The sequence below is a fragment of the Gavialis gangeticus genome, unplaced genomic scaffold, assembly GCF_001723915.1.
Source record: "Gavialis gangeticus isolate Ggan-Ray unplaced genomic scaffold, GavGan_comp1, whole genome shotgun sequence".
Taxonomy (NCBI): Eukaryota; Metazoa; Chordata; order Crocodylia; family Gavialidae; genus Gavialis; species Gavialis gangeticus.
The window spans coordinates 12,062,428-12,079,368 of NW_017729004.1; the positions used below are offsets into that span (position 1 = coordinate 12,062,428).

The following is a 16,941-nucleotide window of genomic DNA, read 5'->3' on the forward strand; positions in this document are numbered from 1 at the left end:
TCATGGAGCTCCACCTCCATTAAATGTTGCTGAAGCCACAGCTGTGCAGGCTGGATCCAAACACTTCACAGGCTGGATCTGGCCCATGGAGCAGAGGTTGCTAACCCCCGCTCTAGCATGATAAATCTTGCATTCTTTGCTGTGCAATGGCACAGCTTTAACAGCAGCAGTGGAAACTGCCTCCCCTGCAGCCATACAGCCTACAGCCTGATGATTACATACTCTCTTGAAAAATGGTTGATGTACATTTGAAACCCTCAGGCAGGGGTTTGGACTACATGAGCTCTGGAGGTCCCTTCCAGGCTTACTTCTCTATGACTCGATGAACCCAGCTCTCCCAGTTTCTGGATAACCTCTCTGACTAAATGGCAGAATGTGCCAATCCCTATCATCACTTGAAAATAAAAGGGTGAAACCTATTCATGGAAAAAATGAATATAGATGAACTCAGAAGAGGTTTTGGGCTCTGGGTCCTGAGTGGATAGAGATTCCTGGCTGAAGCTGATATAAAGCACATCTGATCTGGAGATGGACAGAATCTGGGACACACCATTTTATACAGCAGTAACTATCGCCTAGCTCTAGGCTCTGGTCACAAGCATGAAAGACTCTTGAGGAGAAACTCTGGTGGGGGGCTGCCCTTGCCTTCTCAAGTATAGACAGCGGGCAGGGAGTGGGCATCTGATGAAAAGATTGGGGCACAGCTGGCTGAGATCCTGTCCCTCCTGCCCTCACCTGGCACATACTAGATCAGTGGTCCTCAATCTTTGTAGCCTTAAGGCACCACTGCTTAACTCTTCTGATTTTAGATTCCAGCTCAGTGATTTTCAACCAGGGTGCCAGTAAATTCTGAAAAATCATGCTGTGGTGCCTTGAAGTTAAAAAGGTTGTGAACCATTGACCTATATGATAAAGCTCTGTCCTTCTTTACCTCTTTACACATTTTTAAAAATAATGCCTCAACAAACAACTAAAAAGTACAATCAATTTAACGAAGTATTGAAAATAAAGTTCAAAACCAGAAACTACAAAATTTCACAGTATAGTACTTGCTCATTTATTTTTAGTGAATAGATTAATACATTTTTTTCAAAAAAGATGGTTTAGTGTTATTAACTATAAAATATAGCCCATATTTGGTAAAAGAACTTGAAATGTTACATTTAATAGGTCTGTGAGGCCCCAGGAATGCTCTAAAGTAGCGGTGTTAAGCATACAGCCTGCAGACTAGATCCAGCCAGTTTCTCGTAGGCTGGACTACCCTCCTTCACAGGTCTGATTTGACTTACGGGCTTGTCGTTACGCTTGCCAAAGCCCCTGAAGCAGTGACGTTAATGCCCATGGCCCTTGGAACTACTGTTTCAATGCAGCTGTGGAAACCTGGGAGTTAATGCCACTCACTTCCTCCACCCCAATAGCCATTGCTGAAATGAGGGGTTTAGTCACACTAAGTGACTAAAATAGGTGACAGGAAAAACGGGGAGGGCAAACAGCAATGATGTTTAGTCTTTGGGTTTTGAAACCATGCTGAAACAGTGGGAAGAACGCCATTGCCATTCACAGGTTGTCCAGCCCATGGGAAGCCTGAAGGTCTGGATCTGGCCTGCAGAAAATCCCATTTAGGATCGAAACAGGTTTGACACCTCTGTTCTAAAGCAATCCTTCAAAACTTTAAACTCTGATCTTAGCATTATGCCGAGACTGAATCTGGTGTACAAGAAAGTCTTTTTATCCCTCCCCAGTAGGATAAAGGAGCTTTCACTTGGATATAAACATAGTCTACTCCTACTGGAAGGTTTCTTCACCTTGCCAAAAAGGGGTCTTAAATAAAAATGAGAATCAGGCCCATTGTTCTCTTTAGAAAGTCTAAAATTCATAATCCTTACTGAAGATACGTTTTTATTTCTAGTATGTGACATATTTCTATGTCGGAACATTTTATATTAAAAAAGAACTCTATTTTTAGGGTTTGAGACCTCTTTGAGCCTTTTCCAAAATCTCTTCTCTAATTTTGGGGTAACTTGGGCACACCTTCAAGACCTAATAAAAAAGAAAAGATTGTCAGTTAAAACTTAACTTATTCACCCTATGTTTCATGATGTAATTAACAGTTTTATGTAGAACTTACATCATGACAAACTTCTATTGCTTCCACATATCTCTTATCTTTTAGGTAATTGAAAGCAAGTTTAAAACCTGGGGAAAAAAAAGGAAACGAACATGCTGTAATTGGAACACAAGCCTATATGTCCACTGAAGTCAACAGATTGTATTAGACAGTGCTTCAGACAAAAAACTATAATTAACTAAAATTAAAATAGGATATACTAAAATTGAACAAAGGATAATGAACTTGTAAATTGTGCTGCAAAAATTTCTCTGTGGATGTTTAATTGGATTAATGTATGTGTTGTGTTTGGTTATTAAAAAACAAGGACACAAAAGAAAAATTGCTAATGGATAAAAAGAAATTACTTTAATATAATTCAGCTTGCCAGGATGTGAAAGACATTTTTCAAGATGAAACTACTTCTCCTAGGATGCAAAGGGGCAGTAAATCTATTGTAAAAAGTAATTGGGGATCCTCCTCTGCTCAGATGCTTGCAAAATGGCCCCTCTGTGACTAACCTCTCAGGATCAGATCTGGACTGGCAAATTGATATAGAAGAGGTTGGGTGAAATTTAGATTTTCAATTTGCAAAAAATGTTTCAGAAAATTCCACTCCAGGTGCCACAAAACCCACTCACAGCAACTACATTTTGGGCTGCCACAATGTAGTGTCTAAACATAGGTTTCTACACATGCACAGAAGTGCTCCAGTCTGAGGAAGTAGGCATTTAGCCACTACCTGCTCTCTGTTGTGACCCAAACGTAGGGGAGACACTCATCCTTTCGGCATGCTCCAAGCACGTATAGCAAACACAAACAGCAATGAGTTCAGTAGGAAGCTTAGTAGCCACAGTAACTTTCACTCAAAATAGAAAAAATGGTGCCTACCTATAACATAGGAGCCCAGTGGATAGAGCAGGAAACTAAGCTGTAGGTCCCAGAGTGAAGGGATTCAAACATATTTCCCAGCTCCACAGAGATTGCTCATACCACCAAGATATACAATAGTCTGAGTGGAGGCTTTCCCTATCCTTTCTACTGAAACTGGACCACTGAGCACTACCATGGGGATAGAAGAGCAGGCAGAGAGAGGCTGAGTTCGTAGCCTCATGGGTTCCTGCCAGATGTTAAATTAAATCATGCTATGGGATCTGAAGAGTTTTATCTGGATGCCAAAACGAGTGTGTGCTATGGCAGATGTTCAAGGTCTGGCATGGTAGAATGCATGATTTTGGGGATCTTGGATAACATTCCTCAGATCCTATTGTGCATCTACCAGTGCTCAGGGAACCTAACATCAGGGAACAGCTCCTTGGTGCTGGGCTGCTTGCATGCCCTTTAAATATGCTGCTACGTGGGCAGCCCTGGATCATGGAGTGGCCTCCAAGTCCTGGACTCTCTGTGTGCTGGCATGTTCAAAGGGCATGCATACAGTTGGGATGCACACATGACTTTTAAAGGAGAAGGCATGCAGGGAGCCTGGGTTTGGAGAGTGGCTCACCAGTCTCAGGGTCTCTGTGTGCCAGCACTTTAAATGGGTGCATGGGCAGCCCAGCATGGTGAAGCTGGTCTCTGATGAGAGGCTTCCCATGAGATGGCAAGTTTAAATGGTGCGGTAGCAGCCCAGCACCATGGAGTGGCCAGATGTTAAAACTGATTAAAAAGATTTAATCATGAATTCTCTTAGGTGGATCTGTAAATGTTATTGTGGGTTCATCATTTTTATTGTGGGATAACTTGCCTGAAGGTCTGGCATGTTTCAAAAAAGTTGCATGAAACTCACTTTTAACCCACAATACATGTAACATCTCGAGGGGGCCAGGGTTCTCCCTCAGCTCTGGGAAGATCTGGTTTCCAGTCCTTGTTCTTGGATGGTTTATACATTTTACATTAGTCAGTTATTTGAAAAAAAAACCCTGAGTAGGGCCTGGAACTCAGAAATCTTGTCCAAATGTAATCCATCTCTATACAGGACTCTTCTGAATTTAGTCTTCCCTATACATAAAAAGTACCATGTCCCTGGCCAAATGATAAGCTTTCACTTTTTGTCCAATATTATTATTAGCTGTCAGTAAACTCTTGGCAGTATTAAACTCTTAGCTGTCATTAAAACTCTTCTTCCTGTCATTTGTTATCCTTTTTTTAACCCCACCAACGTCATGTTGATTACATCAGTATAACTGAAGAAAGAAATTACCAGAGCCCAAGTATTTCTTGCATTTTTAGACCATGTAAAATAAAGTTGCAGGATATTTAATATAATCTTTTACAATGATTTAAGAATGAATATGCTGGCTAATTTTCAAGAAGGATTTAAAATACAATAAGTTTTTATCAACTCACCAATGGCAGGGTTTGCTTGATTACTATATTTCCAAGCTAATTTGTAATTAGCTGCAGCATCCTTATAGGCCTGTTCTTTCTCCATAATAAAACCCATGTATTCATAAGCTTTTGAACACGACTAAAATGGATTAAAAATTAATATATTTTACGTCATTTTAGCATTCTCTAGATTGTAAATCAGGATCCTAAATTATATTTTCTATTTAAATACATTAGTAAAACAATACAAAAATACTAGATTTTGTCTATTTTTTCCCTTAAAGGTGTAGCTTGATGCTTTACTGTCTAGCTCATAAATATGTACACTAAAACAGGATATTCAACTTGGCTAATATAACATTGATTTTACAACCTTCACTTTTACATTTCCTGATTTTTAGGATTTTAAATGTGAAACCATAACTAACTAGTTAGCTAATTAATTATAAACCACTTCTTGCATTTAGGGTCAAATTCTGCTCCAACCAAAATTAACTGTAAAATTCATGTTTTGGTCGCGTAGGAGTGATGTTGTAGCTGTGATGCTCCAGGAATTATGTGAGAAGCTAGGATTGTTGTGGCTGATATCTTTCACTGGACCAACTACATGGTTGGGATAGATTTAGACAAGCTTTCAAATGTGAAGCATTCTTCTTCAGGTCATATTTAAAAGATTGTCTAAGTCTATTCCAACCATGCAGTTGGTCCAATGAAAGATGTCACCCATGACAATCCTTGCCTTTTTGTCAAATTCACAAACTGAATGAGATGAGAGTCTTAATCATCATGACAATCACACTGATTTTATTCCATTAATCAATTTTACTGAAATCCAGGTTCCAAACTGTAGCTGGTATTCAGAGCTTCTACTTTTTGGGTTAACTATCAATGGCTCTTAATTAAACAAATTTTCCCAGGATTGCTTTGGCATTCATACTCCAAGCTAATCAAAACACATGTTTACCTTTCAAGATCTCCTTGTAAACATCTTTTCTTCTCACCTTGTTGTATTGTAAACAGCGTTTCAGTTGCTCCATTGCAAGATCATACTTTCCACTGTTGCAGTATATATCAGACAGTAAAATCCAACTTTTTTCCAACTCTTCTGCATCTGACACAGTCCAGTTAGCTTTAGCTAACCGTTTTAGTTGGGTTCTAGCCTTAGGAGTCTGCTTAAGGATCATGTAGGCTTGGGCCATTGCCAAAATGGCTTGAACACTTTCTCTCTAAGAATATATACATATTGTACAGATTAGAAAAATTAATAATCAAATAAAAATGCCAGTTTGAAGAACAAGCTCTTTCCATGATTTGGAAATATTATGGGTTTCACTGTCTTTTATAAGAGTTAGCAATACTGTCAATGGTTTATTAAAATCAATAGGCTTCTCAGTATTTCTGATTGCAGTATTTAATTTGCCATGAGAAGATCAGAGATGCCAATTTAACACATACCAACACTCCTGCTCTAATCTTAGAGTCCATCCACATAGTGCCAACTGTATCTGGATGAAAGCTCTATAACAAAGCTAAGTATATAATTGTGACAGGGGGCAAGCTTGGGGCTGAGTCTCAAATCGGCCCGCCCACCTCTCTATGTAGGGCAGTCTGCCCAGTCTCTCCTGCCACGACTTTGCTATTACAATAAACTGGTGATAAAAGCGGGAGGCTGTCCATTCTATGCCCTGATGCCAAGGGACGCTATCCACATCTCTGTACCTCCCCTATACCATGGCCCATTCCTTGCAGACAACATCCAAGATGTTATCATACTCCTGGCCACAAGCTGGACCAAACCTAGTCCTCCACCAGGTCTCACACACACACACACACACACGCACACACTCATACTGCCCCTCTCTCACAGGATCCTCTCACACTCCACCCCCTCTCACACAGTCTCTTGCTTGTTGCAGTATACTGTGCCCCCTCCACTCTGCCCTGCTGTCTCCTGGAGCAACCCTTCTGGCCATCAGGCTTATCTGAATCATGCCTTGGCTGGCGACATGAAGTCTCTTGAGCCTCTCCCATGACCCTCACCTGGGTAGTGCCAGCCAATTCACAAAATGGAGGATGAACTTCGCCTAGCCCCTCACCGGGCTCCTTATACACAACACCATGATCTTGTGGGCGGTTGGCCCGTAAGTTGCCCTTCTGGCCATCCTTCAGCTCTACTCAACACATGCCCTGGGGCTGCCCTTCCGACCATCCCTTCAGCCCTACTCAACCCTGAATTACACCCAGTTCTTCAGGTTGTGAAGACACATCTTACTCTGGGTGGGCCCACCAACACCCCTGCTTTCTCAGGGTCTCTCAACTGCCCCCTTCTCTAGGACTCCACAACTGCCCGCTCCCCAGGGCCTGTAGGGTCTTGTACTCCTGTGGGCTCCTGGCCGCACTCCTCCCTCTTAGTAACTCACCCAAAGGTGGGGGCTTGGGTTTAGGTGCCTCGACCCGCCTTACACAGGGTAGGTTCATGGTCCTTGTATTTAAGTGGGGCTGTCACACCACTGGCAGTCCCACCAGGCCTCCCTATCTTGGCAGGTTACAGTTTTAGATCAAGTCCAGGACCACTGAGGACTCCTCTGTCCCCATAGCCTCACCCTTATCCCCAAGGTGTTCCAGCAGCAGCTCAGCCTGATGTTGCCTCCTTGGCTGCTCAACACAGACTGTTGCTGCTCTGGCCTATGTTAAAAAATGGCTGCCCTTATTAGGCACCTGGCGGCTGCCTGCTCCTGCCCTTAAAGTGGCAGGCACCAAAGGTGCACTGCCAGAATAACATTATTAAGTCAACAGGCACAAACCAGGGGCAAGGGATTCATTCAGTAAGCTGCTAAGTGCTCTAGCTCCTGTTTGGCAAAGCATTTAAACATATGGATAACTTTAAACCTACATAATCACTTGGAAGGGTACTTATATACTTTCAGCTAAGCATGCAATGAAAAGCTTTGCTAGAACAGGAACACCCTTGAATTGCAGAGTGAAGCCCTTGTTCCCCAATATCCATTTGACTGGAATGAAAATTCCTTGAGTTAACCAGAACCTCAATAATGCAAACTTATTGTACACTTCACATGGTTAAGGATTTATTAATGAAAAATGATAAAATACTATAATTTAATCAGGGCATTTAAAAATATTCTTGATAAAAAAAACCAAACATGCATGGGGCTGTTAGCGTGCTACAACAGAACAGAATGCAAAATGCACTGAAGAATTTCTTACCTCATTTTGGGCCATTTCTATAAATGCACTAAGAGCTTTCTCCACATTACTTTTGTCTTTAGTGGTCATCAAACAGTAGTTCTGTAGCATCTTTAGTTGATTTTGATCATCTTGGGATCGAGGATAAAACTCCTTCAGTAGTTTCTCAGCTGTACACACCCCATGTTGCTGAGCTTCTTGTTTCTCTTTCAAGTTACTGATAACATTAAACCTCTGATATTTCAAAACGTGTTAAATACAGATGAATGGTAAAAGCAACTGCTATGCTCATCTTTCACTCTTAATCACACCAGAGCAAGGATGCATTTATAGTTGTACATACACAGAAGCAGATTTTATACATATTCAATATTATTAAATCACAAAACCACTGCCCCCATCCAGAACAGAGCTGAAGTACCTTAAATTGCCATTACTTGTATAGCTACTTTGTAACTAAGTGCAGGCTATTATGTTTTAGGCTTCTTAGTATAAGAACCACAACCATTAAATACTTCTCAACATTTTTAAAGACAGGCAGAGGGCAAGGCAGGTAGCACTTTAGAGACTAATTGGTTCAGGGAAGCATAAGTTTTTGTAAGTGACAGCCTACTTTGCAGACTAACATGGTTAACTACGTCTCTCTACTCATGGATGGCAACATTTTTAGACGGAAAACAAGTATGTTAAAAGTTTCTATTTTGTGCTGGTGAATATACTGAAGAGGGGGCAGCTGAACTGAAACCCTCTGTCTCTGTACAGAAATGACCAGACCTTGAAGGTTATTCTCAAATACTTCTTGGGAAATGAACTCGATAGTCCAAGACTTTTCTCTGTTACTAATCATTTCCAGAAGTGCTGGTCTGTTTTCTTACCTGTTCTCTTCATTAAGGCCTTCAAACACGTCTCCTCCTAATATCTCATTATCAGGATTTAGACAAATCTGAATCATACTGCTGATGGCTCTCTGGCCCCACTCACTGTCCTTTCGAGTTTTGTTGAAATACTTCAGTGCTTGATTGGGTTGTCCCATGTGCCTGTTTGAGTAGAATATATCATGTCTAGTTATAACATGTCTGTGAGACTGTCATCAATCTTAATGATAAAGGCATTTCCATATTTATTTACATAAAGTATTAATAAAATCTAATATTTCTCTTAAGTATATTATGGTTCCACACACATGAAAAATTAGCTAGGCAGATTACTAAATTAATGCAGTTACATTGTTTCTAGAACCTAAGCTAGCTCATTTAAGAGTATCCTATAAAGATATCTACAGAATAAGGTTTTCTGTTGCTTTTTTTTGTCTTTGAGCACTTTAAAGCAGGTGATACTAAATGAGCTGACCTGTGCATTGTATTGTGTGTTCTGAGAAAGCTGTTTATTAAGTTCCAATCAGGTCTACCTGTGCAATCCACTGCTGGCAATCAAGTTTCACAAGTAGCCCTGAATATGCAATTTGAACTCTGTATGGCTTCAGACATCAATTATGAGCAATTTAGGCCTGTGGATTTTTTACTATACATGAGAAGGAAAGAACCCCAGCCTGACTGTGACATCCCAGATGGAGCCTGTAATCTAAAATCTTTCCACTTGTCCTAATCTTATGTATGAATCACTGAAATATAGTATAGAAGTTTGCAGTCATGTTTTAAAGCAGGACCAAACTTTAGGGCTTAATTAAAGTAGGTAATCTTCTACCTTGATTTTCCTGATTGAAAAGGTGTTTTATAAAGAACCATGTTTTATACATTGCAAAACCTTGTGTGATAGAATTTAGTGTATTAAACCAAAAGGCCTCTGGCAAAAACCTGATCCTACTGAAATCACTGAGAGTTTTGCCAGTGACTTGAAAGGGGACAAACTTTCACTCCTTGTTGTTGGAGCTGTATACAACATCAAGTCTCTTGTAATAAACCTGCTGAAGTTGACATACAAGTCAACCAAATGTCTTCTATTTTACTCTGTTCTTTTATGATACCTATGACTGTACTGTATTCATTTGGCCTTTTTCGCTCTATGATCTAACACACTTCCTATTCCCACACAAAACCTATTTGCTTAAATGTGTACCGAATTCAATTTCCAAGCAAACCATTCTGCAAAGAGTAGTTCTCACGAACCAAAATGCTTGTTTCAGTTCACCAACTGAACCCTGGAAGTGGAAAAATAGGTAAAGGTGGAATGATACAATCCTGCTGGTCAGAGGATTCGTAATATTTACAAGTATTACTTTGTACAATTTACCAGCAGTAAAGTCCTTTGCAGTAGTTATAACCAGGCTCTAAAGGTATTCGAGTTGAATGTTTCCTTGCCATTTCAAAGAAGAATGTAGTTTTATCAAGCTTACCACTTCTTCTTAGCAAATCAATTAATCTTTCCATGACTGAGAAGTTATCTACAAATTACACAATACAACAAAGTAAACATTATCTTCATATTTAACTAATGCAGATTGTATCAATCTTTTTTAAGGTAAAACTTTGATTTAAAGTGTTTTGCTGCTGATAGTTATCAACATATGGTAATGCTGCTTGAAGAATTCAAAGCTGGGAAGAGGCTAAGCCTCCCAATGATGAAACAAAGGAACCTTGAATTCACCAACTTTTTCACATCTTTAAAAGTGCTAAAGCAGGGCTGTCCAACTTGCAGCATGCAGGGGGTTAATTCATGCCCCCCCAGGCTCCCACCCAGCCGTTGCTCTCTCCATCACTCTGTCTCTCTCCATCACTCCAGCTGCAGCAAAAGCTGGGGTCTCCAGGCAACTCTTCCCCGCTTTAGTTTCCACTTCTCGCTGTGCCCCAAAGGGTGGGGCAGCAGGGCACATCCTGCAGTGCTGGGGGAGCCGTGACATGATGCAGCAGAGGAGCCTGGGGTTAGTGAGCTGAGAGTGAGGTAGGGCACTAGCATGTGTAGTACAGTATGGGAAGGCATCTGCTTGCACAGTGCAGGGAAAGTAGGGAGGTCCCTACATGTGCTGTGCTGTTGTGCGGGGAGAGGGGAAAACCCAGGAAGCACGCAGTCAAGGGGACCCAATGGCTCAAGCTGATGTGACTTGCATGGCAAGTAACCCCCATTAGTGCGGTCCAAAAGGCGTGTGCGTCCAGCCACTTAGAATATGGACAGCCTTGTGCTAAACCATAGTCCCTATAATAACATTTCAGACTTATTCATCTTGTTCCTTTAAGTGTCATGGCATCACAAAAAATCTTCATACTATAGAGGATGGTACTTGGAAGCATCGTAGATTAAATTAGAAAATAAGGATATCACATAATTTCCTTAGTTATCCTTTTAAAGTGGGAAACTCCAGAAAAATAATTTGATTTAATAGTAGATACCTGGTGCTTTATCCAGAACCTTCTGGTAAAGGTATATAGCTTGTTCATACTTTTGTTTTCTAAACATAAGATCTGCCATCATCTAACAAAGAACAAAAGTGTTGCATGAAAAGTTGCAATGAGTTAAATTCCTTGCAATAACCAGAAATGTGAAGTTATTCTACTTTTCTTGAAACATGACAAACAGAAAAGGATATATTAAAAATAGTGGGGAATGGAAACTAAAAGTAAAAAATCTGAAATATGCAATAGAAAACCTTCTGCAACATCTTTGCTTAATTTACACAAGGGGTGCATCCAGACAAGCATACACGTGCGTTTCTTTGGAGACAAATAGCAATGGCACATATTTGTGCTGCTGTTAGTTGTCCCCAGGGGAATGCCCCTGCATGTGTGCTCTGGCACAGGGCAAATTATCCCAGATGGGATATGGGAGGCTGGGGCCAGCACCTGGTCTGGCCCCAGCAGCCTTACCTGAGGTCCTGGGTGGCTCTGTGGCTGCAGTGACAGCGACCTGGGAGTGCAGAGCTGGGCTGGCAACCAGAGTGTGACTCTGGCTGGCCAGGCTTTAGTTCTGGGTGGCACATGCTGCTGCCACATGCACTGTGCCATTTTCTTTCAGCATGCTTTGTTTTTGATACCAGGATTTCCCAGTATCTAAATTTGGCTCCGTGCTGCAAATATGCAGCGTGGAGAACCAGATCACATACACGGGGTGTGTTTTATGGTGCCTCAAAAGCCTTTGAGGTGCTGCACAGTGCAGGTACATGCTAATGTGGATGCACCCATGGAGTTATTCTGGAATACCTAATTCCAGAATAGTTGTTCTGGAATCACGCTATATAGGGGTGCAAAGATAGCTTTTTTCCCAAATTAACTTAATCAATTTAGGAAACAAATCAAGCTAAATCATAAAAGGGCCCAGTGATCCCAAAACAAGAGTGTTCATACGTAAAATTCCAAAGTAGCTAGTCTGCTACCTTATTCTGGAATAACTGTCATATCTACATGAACCTTTGGATGGACCCTTGAATATATATAAGAATACTCCAGCTTCTTGTTTTGGGGCTGAATGTTGTCATATTTCCTTAGGGGGCTCAATGTTTTCTGTGCCTATGGAACATGCCATGAAATTAAGTCCTTGTCAAAGATTTTAAAGCTTTCAAAAAGGTATGAGAATTTTCAGTTTAAATATTTCTCATCATTATGATTACAGTAACCAGAGCCTCAAAACATGAACCAACAGTAAACTTATACAGAACTGTCCTTCTGCAGTCAGTCTGCTGACAGACACAGCAGTTGAGAAGCATGAATAGCCCCATTCATTTAAATAGGTTAACTATAAAATGCAGATAAGATGTTTTCATTGTCAAGATTGCTAGCTATTCCAGATAAAAGTGACTACTGCACTGAATGCCACATCATCTGACTTAAATTGCATTTTATTAATATAGTATATGTCTAGACTGCAGGCCTTATTGGAAGGACTACAGATTCAAAGAACAGGCTATCAAGGTTGTGCAGCTAAAGAAATACGATAATGAATATGTAAGAGGAAGAACAGAAAGGATACAGGGTAGAAGAGGTTAAAAGATTTTTCTGTGTGCTTTGGCTGGTTTTGTTTTAGTAGGCTTGTTTCTTTAAATAACATTGAAGAGCCCTGAATTGGAAAATGGTTTCTTTGACTGTTACATATTGAAAGACATAATATAACAAGTAGAAACAAATACATTTAGCATATGGAAAACTTCCGTGCCATCTACTGGCTCAATCTTAGCTTTATGTTATAGGACACTGATAGGTAGTTTGATGTCACCAAATGATGGTTACACGCATAAACTGAAAAGGAATTCTTCAGCCCCACCATCTACTTTGTACTGCCTTTAACGACATCCTTCATGAAACTGACTATCCTGCTTCCTAGTGTTTTAAAGCAGCATTAACAGATCAGGATGGGCCTGTCAATTTCAAGGCTGCTGTTGAAGGCCCTCATGAGAAACAAGATGATGAGCCCACATGAACAGGTTGACCAGTTTGGCTGGAACAACCCTGGATTTTGGATGCTAGTCTTCGGCCTGTGAAAATTAAAATGAACATCCCAGGTGCAGGGCGGGGAGACTGAGTGGCATGAGCTAGGAAATACGAAGCCCCAGCAGACAACAAAACTGCCCTAAAATAGATTAGCTTGATTAGTGGAATGACCATTAAAAAGGTGAGATGATTGTTAACACCTGTGAAGTAAAGAACGAATGGATCATTAACAGGCCACTGACTTCCTTAGGTGCCTGCACAGTAATGTCAGAGCTGCACCACCCCACCCCCATCTTTGCCTGCAGCTGTGTCCCATATGGTTACCCTATCCAAGCTGTTCCTGTAGTTAGTAAGCATTGTTTACCATGAGCTGTGGTAAGTGCATACACTGGATGACTGCACAGCCTTTTACCTGTCCCTAGGCTATGCACTTAAATGGAGCACCCTATACAGAATTCATTTCTGGGGTATATACATTTGATTTTCCTCTTTCCCCCTATTTTTCCCTAGAATCCTTCCTGTATAACATGTTTTTAGTAATCTCAACCTAGCTTACCCTCTATTTCAACATAGATGCTTGGGCAGCAAGCATAATATGCCAGTATAAGAGTAACAGCCTTTAGAAGGTTCTGAAAAAACGTCAAAACAATTCTCTGATTGTCAGACTGTCATCTATTATATACTACCCATTTATACCATTGCTGCAATTTCATTGCTGTTGTCTTCTTGAAGAAGCAGAGCACACTGATGTTCACATGACTCGATGTCTCCATATAGCAAATAAAGATGAGCCAACTGCACTATAACCTGGGAATGAGAGGAAGAATAATTAGTAATGAATAATTTTAATGATTATTGCAATTGCTACAAAGAGTCATCTTTGTTTTCTCATTGATTTAGAATTCTAATCACAGAGGTTAGATCCAGCTAAGATCTATTCAGTCAAAATTACTCCAATGCAATTCTGATTCACTTTTTAGGTTAGATATTAGGAAGAACTACTTTACTGTAAGGGTGGCCAGAAATCTTCAAGAGGAGACTGGATAGGCACTTGGCTGGGGTCTTATGACCCCTGCCACCCCCAGTGCTCCTTCCTGCCCATGGCAGGGGGTTGGACTAGATGATCTGTCTAGGTTCCTTCCGACTCATTGATTCTATGATTCTGTGAAGTTACATTGAAGATAAATTTGTCCTGTTATGAAACCTACTCCATCCTCCTGCCAATGAAAATTATTCTCTACAATAGGTTCTTCAATGCTTTGTCTAGTCTAGTTTTAGTAAACCCAGTGATGAGGATGGAATTATTGCTCTTGAAAACAAACAGGCCCAAGTGATTTAGTTTCCAATTAGAGAACAGTCTCCCTACATGGTACTTGAATTTTGTACATCAGAATAACATATTGCAGAAAAATATACCTATGGCAGTAGTGCTCTCATTTAAATGGAAAGTTCAGATGTTCATCAGAAACTCAGACTTGTAACATACTGATTGCTACTGGCTCTCAGTGGAGCCAACTGAAGCTGAACGTACGTAATATTTTAAAGCTGTATTCACCATGGGGCCTTCATGAAAAAGGAAAGTAAGAATCTGATTTGGGAAAATCCTGTTGAATTCAATGCAAGTTTTGCTTGTGCCAAAGGAATTCCTCAGCAGCAGCCACCAGTCATTTGAATGCCACTTTGTATTACCAAGCAGACCTGAGAATCCAGCCAACCAAACATAAAAAGGAGTTTTCTGGGCTCAGTCTTTACTGTTTCAGCACTTGAAATCAGGATTGGTGTTTCATTTATTCTATTCCATGAAATTGTCTTTCTGCTGATTCTGCTTTTTTATGTGTGTTCATGAATTCTTGGGTCAGCTTGTGGAGGCACTTAAGGCAAGGGATGTAGCTGTCATGGGTGATCTAAATTACCTGGACATCTGCTGGGAGCAGCAGTCAGCCAGGTCTGACCGCTCATGAAGGTTCCTTACCGAGATACAGGATCTCCACTTAACCCAGGAGGTGCACAGTCCCACCAGGGGAAATGCCCTACTGGACCTGGTCCTGGCCACAGGCGATGACCTGGTGAGGGGACTCCATGTTCTTGACCACCTGGGCGACAGTGATCATCACCTGCTGGAATTCACCATCCAGAGCAGGGTGTCAAGGGCCTGCAGCAAGGCAGTAGCCCATGACTTTAAGAGGGCCAACTTGAGGACATCAGTAGGAGAGGCGCTAGGGTCCTGGAAAGTAGGGGAACTGGGTGCCCAAGATGAGTGGTCGTTCCTTAAGGAGACAATACTCAGAGCCCAAGGGGTGACAATCCCAATGAGAATCAAAGGAGGCAAGAGTGCTCAAAAGCCCCCCTGGCTCACCAACAGCATTTGGGAATGCCTGATTGCCAAAAAGGAGGTAATTTAGTGGAAGGGAAGGGCTATCACCAAAGAGGAGTATACCTCCATCGCTTGGGTGTGTAGTGGGGCTGTTAGAAAAGCTAAGGCAGATATGGAACTAGGGCTAGCATCAAGGATCAAGGACAACAAAAAGTCCTTTTTTAAATACATAGGGAGTATGAAGAAGGCACTGGGTAATTTGGGGCCCCTGCAGGATACGCTAGGTAATCTGGTGGTTGCACCAGAGGAAAAAGCAGACCTTTTTAACAAATTCTTTGCCTCCAATTTTTTGTGCAGGGACCAGGACTCCCCCCAGTGAGATTCAGGACGGACTCAGGAGAGACTCCGCCAGGCCTAGGGACAGGGAGAACTGAGTTAGAGAACTTTTGGAGGGGCTAGACATGTTCAGATCAGCAAGTCCAGATGCTCGCCACCCCAGGGTGTTGAGGGAATTGGCAGGGGTTATCGTGGGGCCCCTGCCACAGCTTTACGAGCACTTGTCATGCTCTGGCTAGGTGCCAGATGAATGGAAGAGGGCCAGTGTGGTCCCCATCTTCAAAAAAGGAAGGAGGGAGGACCCAGGCAACTATAGGCTCATTAGTTTTATTTCGATCCTGGGGAAGCTCTTTGAGATGATTATCAAGGAGCACATCTGTGAAGGACCAGCAGTGGGGATGATGCTCAGGGGCAACCAGCATGGTTTCATTAAGGGCAGGTCCTGTCAGACCAACCTGATTGCCTTCCACGATCAGGTCACAAAATCACTGGATGCAGGTGTCGCGGTGGATGTAGTCTTTCTGGACTTCAGGAGAGCCTTTGAGACTGTCTCCCACCCCATTTTCATTAAAAAGCTAGATGACTGTGGCACTGATACCTACACAGTCAGATGGGCTGCAAATTGGCTGAGGGCTGCACTCAGAGAGTGGTGGTGGACAGGTCATAGAATCATAGAAGTAGGGTCGGAAGGGACCTTATAGATCTTCAAGTCCGACCCCCTGCCAGGTCAGGAGAAAAAAAACTGGGCTCATATGATCCCAGCTAGGTAGGCATCAAGCCTCCTCTTACAGACCCCCAGGGTAGGAGCCAGCACCACTTCCCTTGGAACTTGGTTCCAGATCCTAGCCGCCCTAACTGTGAAGTAGTTCTTGCAGATGTCTAATCTAAACCTACTCTCCAACAACTTGTGGCCGTTATTCCTTGTTATGCCAGGGGGTGCTAGGGGAAACAAGGTCTCTCCCAAGCCCTTCTGGTCCCCCCTAGTGAGTGTATAGACGGTCACCAGGTCCCCCCTCAGCCTTCTCTTGTGAAGGCTGAACAGGTTCAGGTCCTGCAGTCTCTCATTGTAGGGTCTGCCCTGTTGTCCCCGGATCATGCGGGTGGCCTCCTCCGGACCCTCTCCATGTTGTCCACATCTCTCCTGAAGTGGGGTGCACAGAACTGGACACAGTACTCCAGCAGTGGCCTGACCAGTGTTGCATAGAGGGGGAGGATCACCTCCTTGGCCCTGCTAGAGATGCACCTGTGGATGCACGACAAGGTGCGGTTACCCCTTC

The 16,941-nt window shown here is 42.1% G+C and overlaps 1 protein-coding gene across 1 annotated transcript in view; it reads right to left on the minus strand.

Annotated features, from left to right (window-relative positions):
- Positions 1 to 1,035: 1,035 nt before the first annotated feature.
- The window catches only part of TTC21A (tetratricopeptide repeat domain 21A), a 68,679-nt gene continuing 52,773 nt past the window's right edge, over positions 1,036 to 16,941 (minus strand). The window contains 10 exon segments of the mRNA XM_019507937.1: positions 1,036 to 1,575; positions 1,856 to 2,040; positions 2,129 to 2,196; positions 4,454 to 4,574; positions 5,437 to 5,661; positions 7,661 to 7,856; positions 8,515 to 8,676; positions 9,890 to 10,040; positions 10,984 to 11,065; positions 13,711 to 13,857. Of these exon segments, the coding sequence (XP_019363482.1) occupies positions 1,963 to 2,040; positions 2,129 to 2,196; positions 4,454 to 4,574; positions 5,437 to 5,661; positions 7,661 to 7,856; positions 8,515 to 8,676; positions 9,890 to 10,040; positions 10,984 to 11,065; positions 13,711 to 13,857 (1,230 nt within the window). The 3' untranslated portion in view covers positions 1,036 to 1,575; positions 1,856 to 1,962.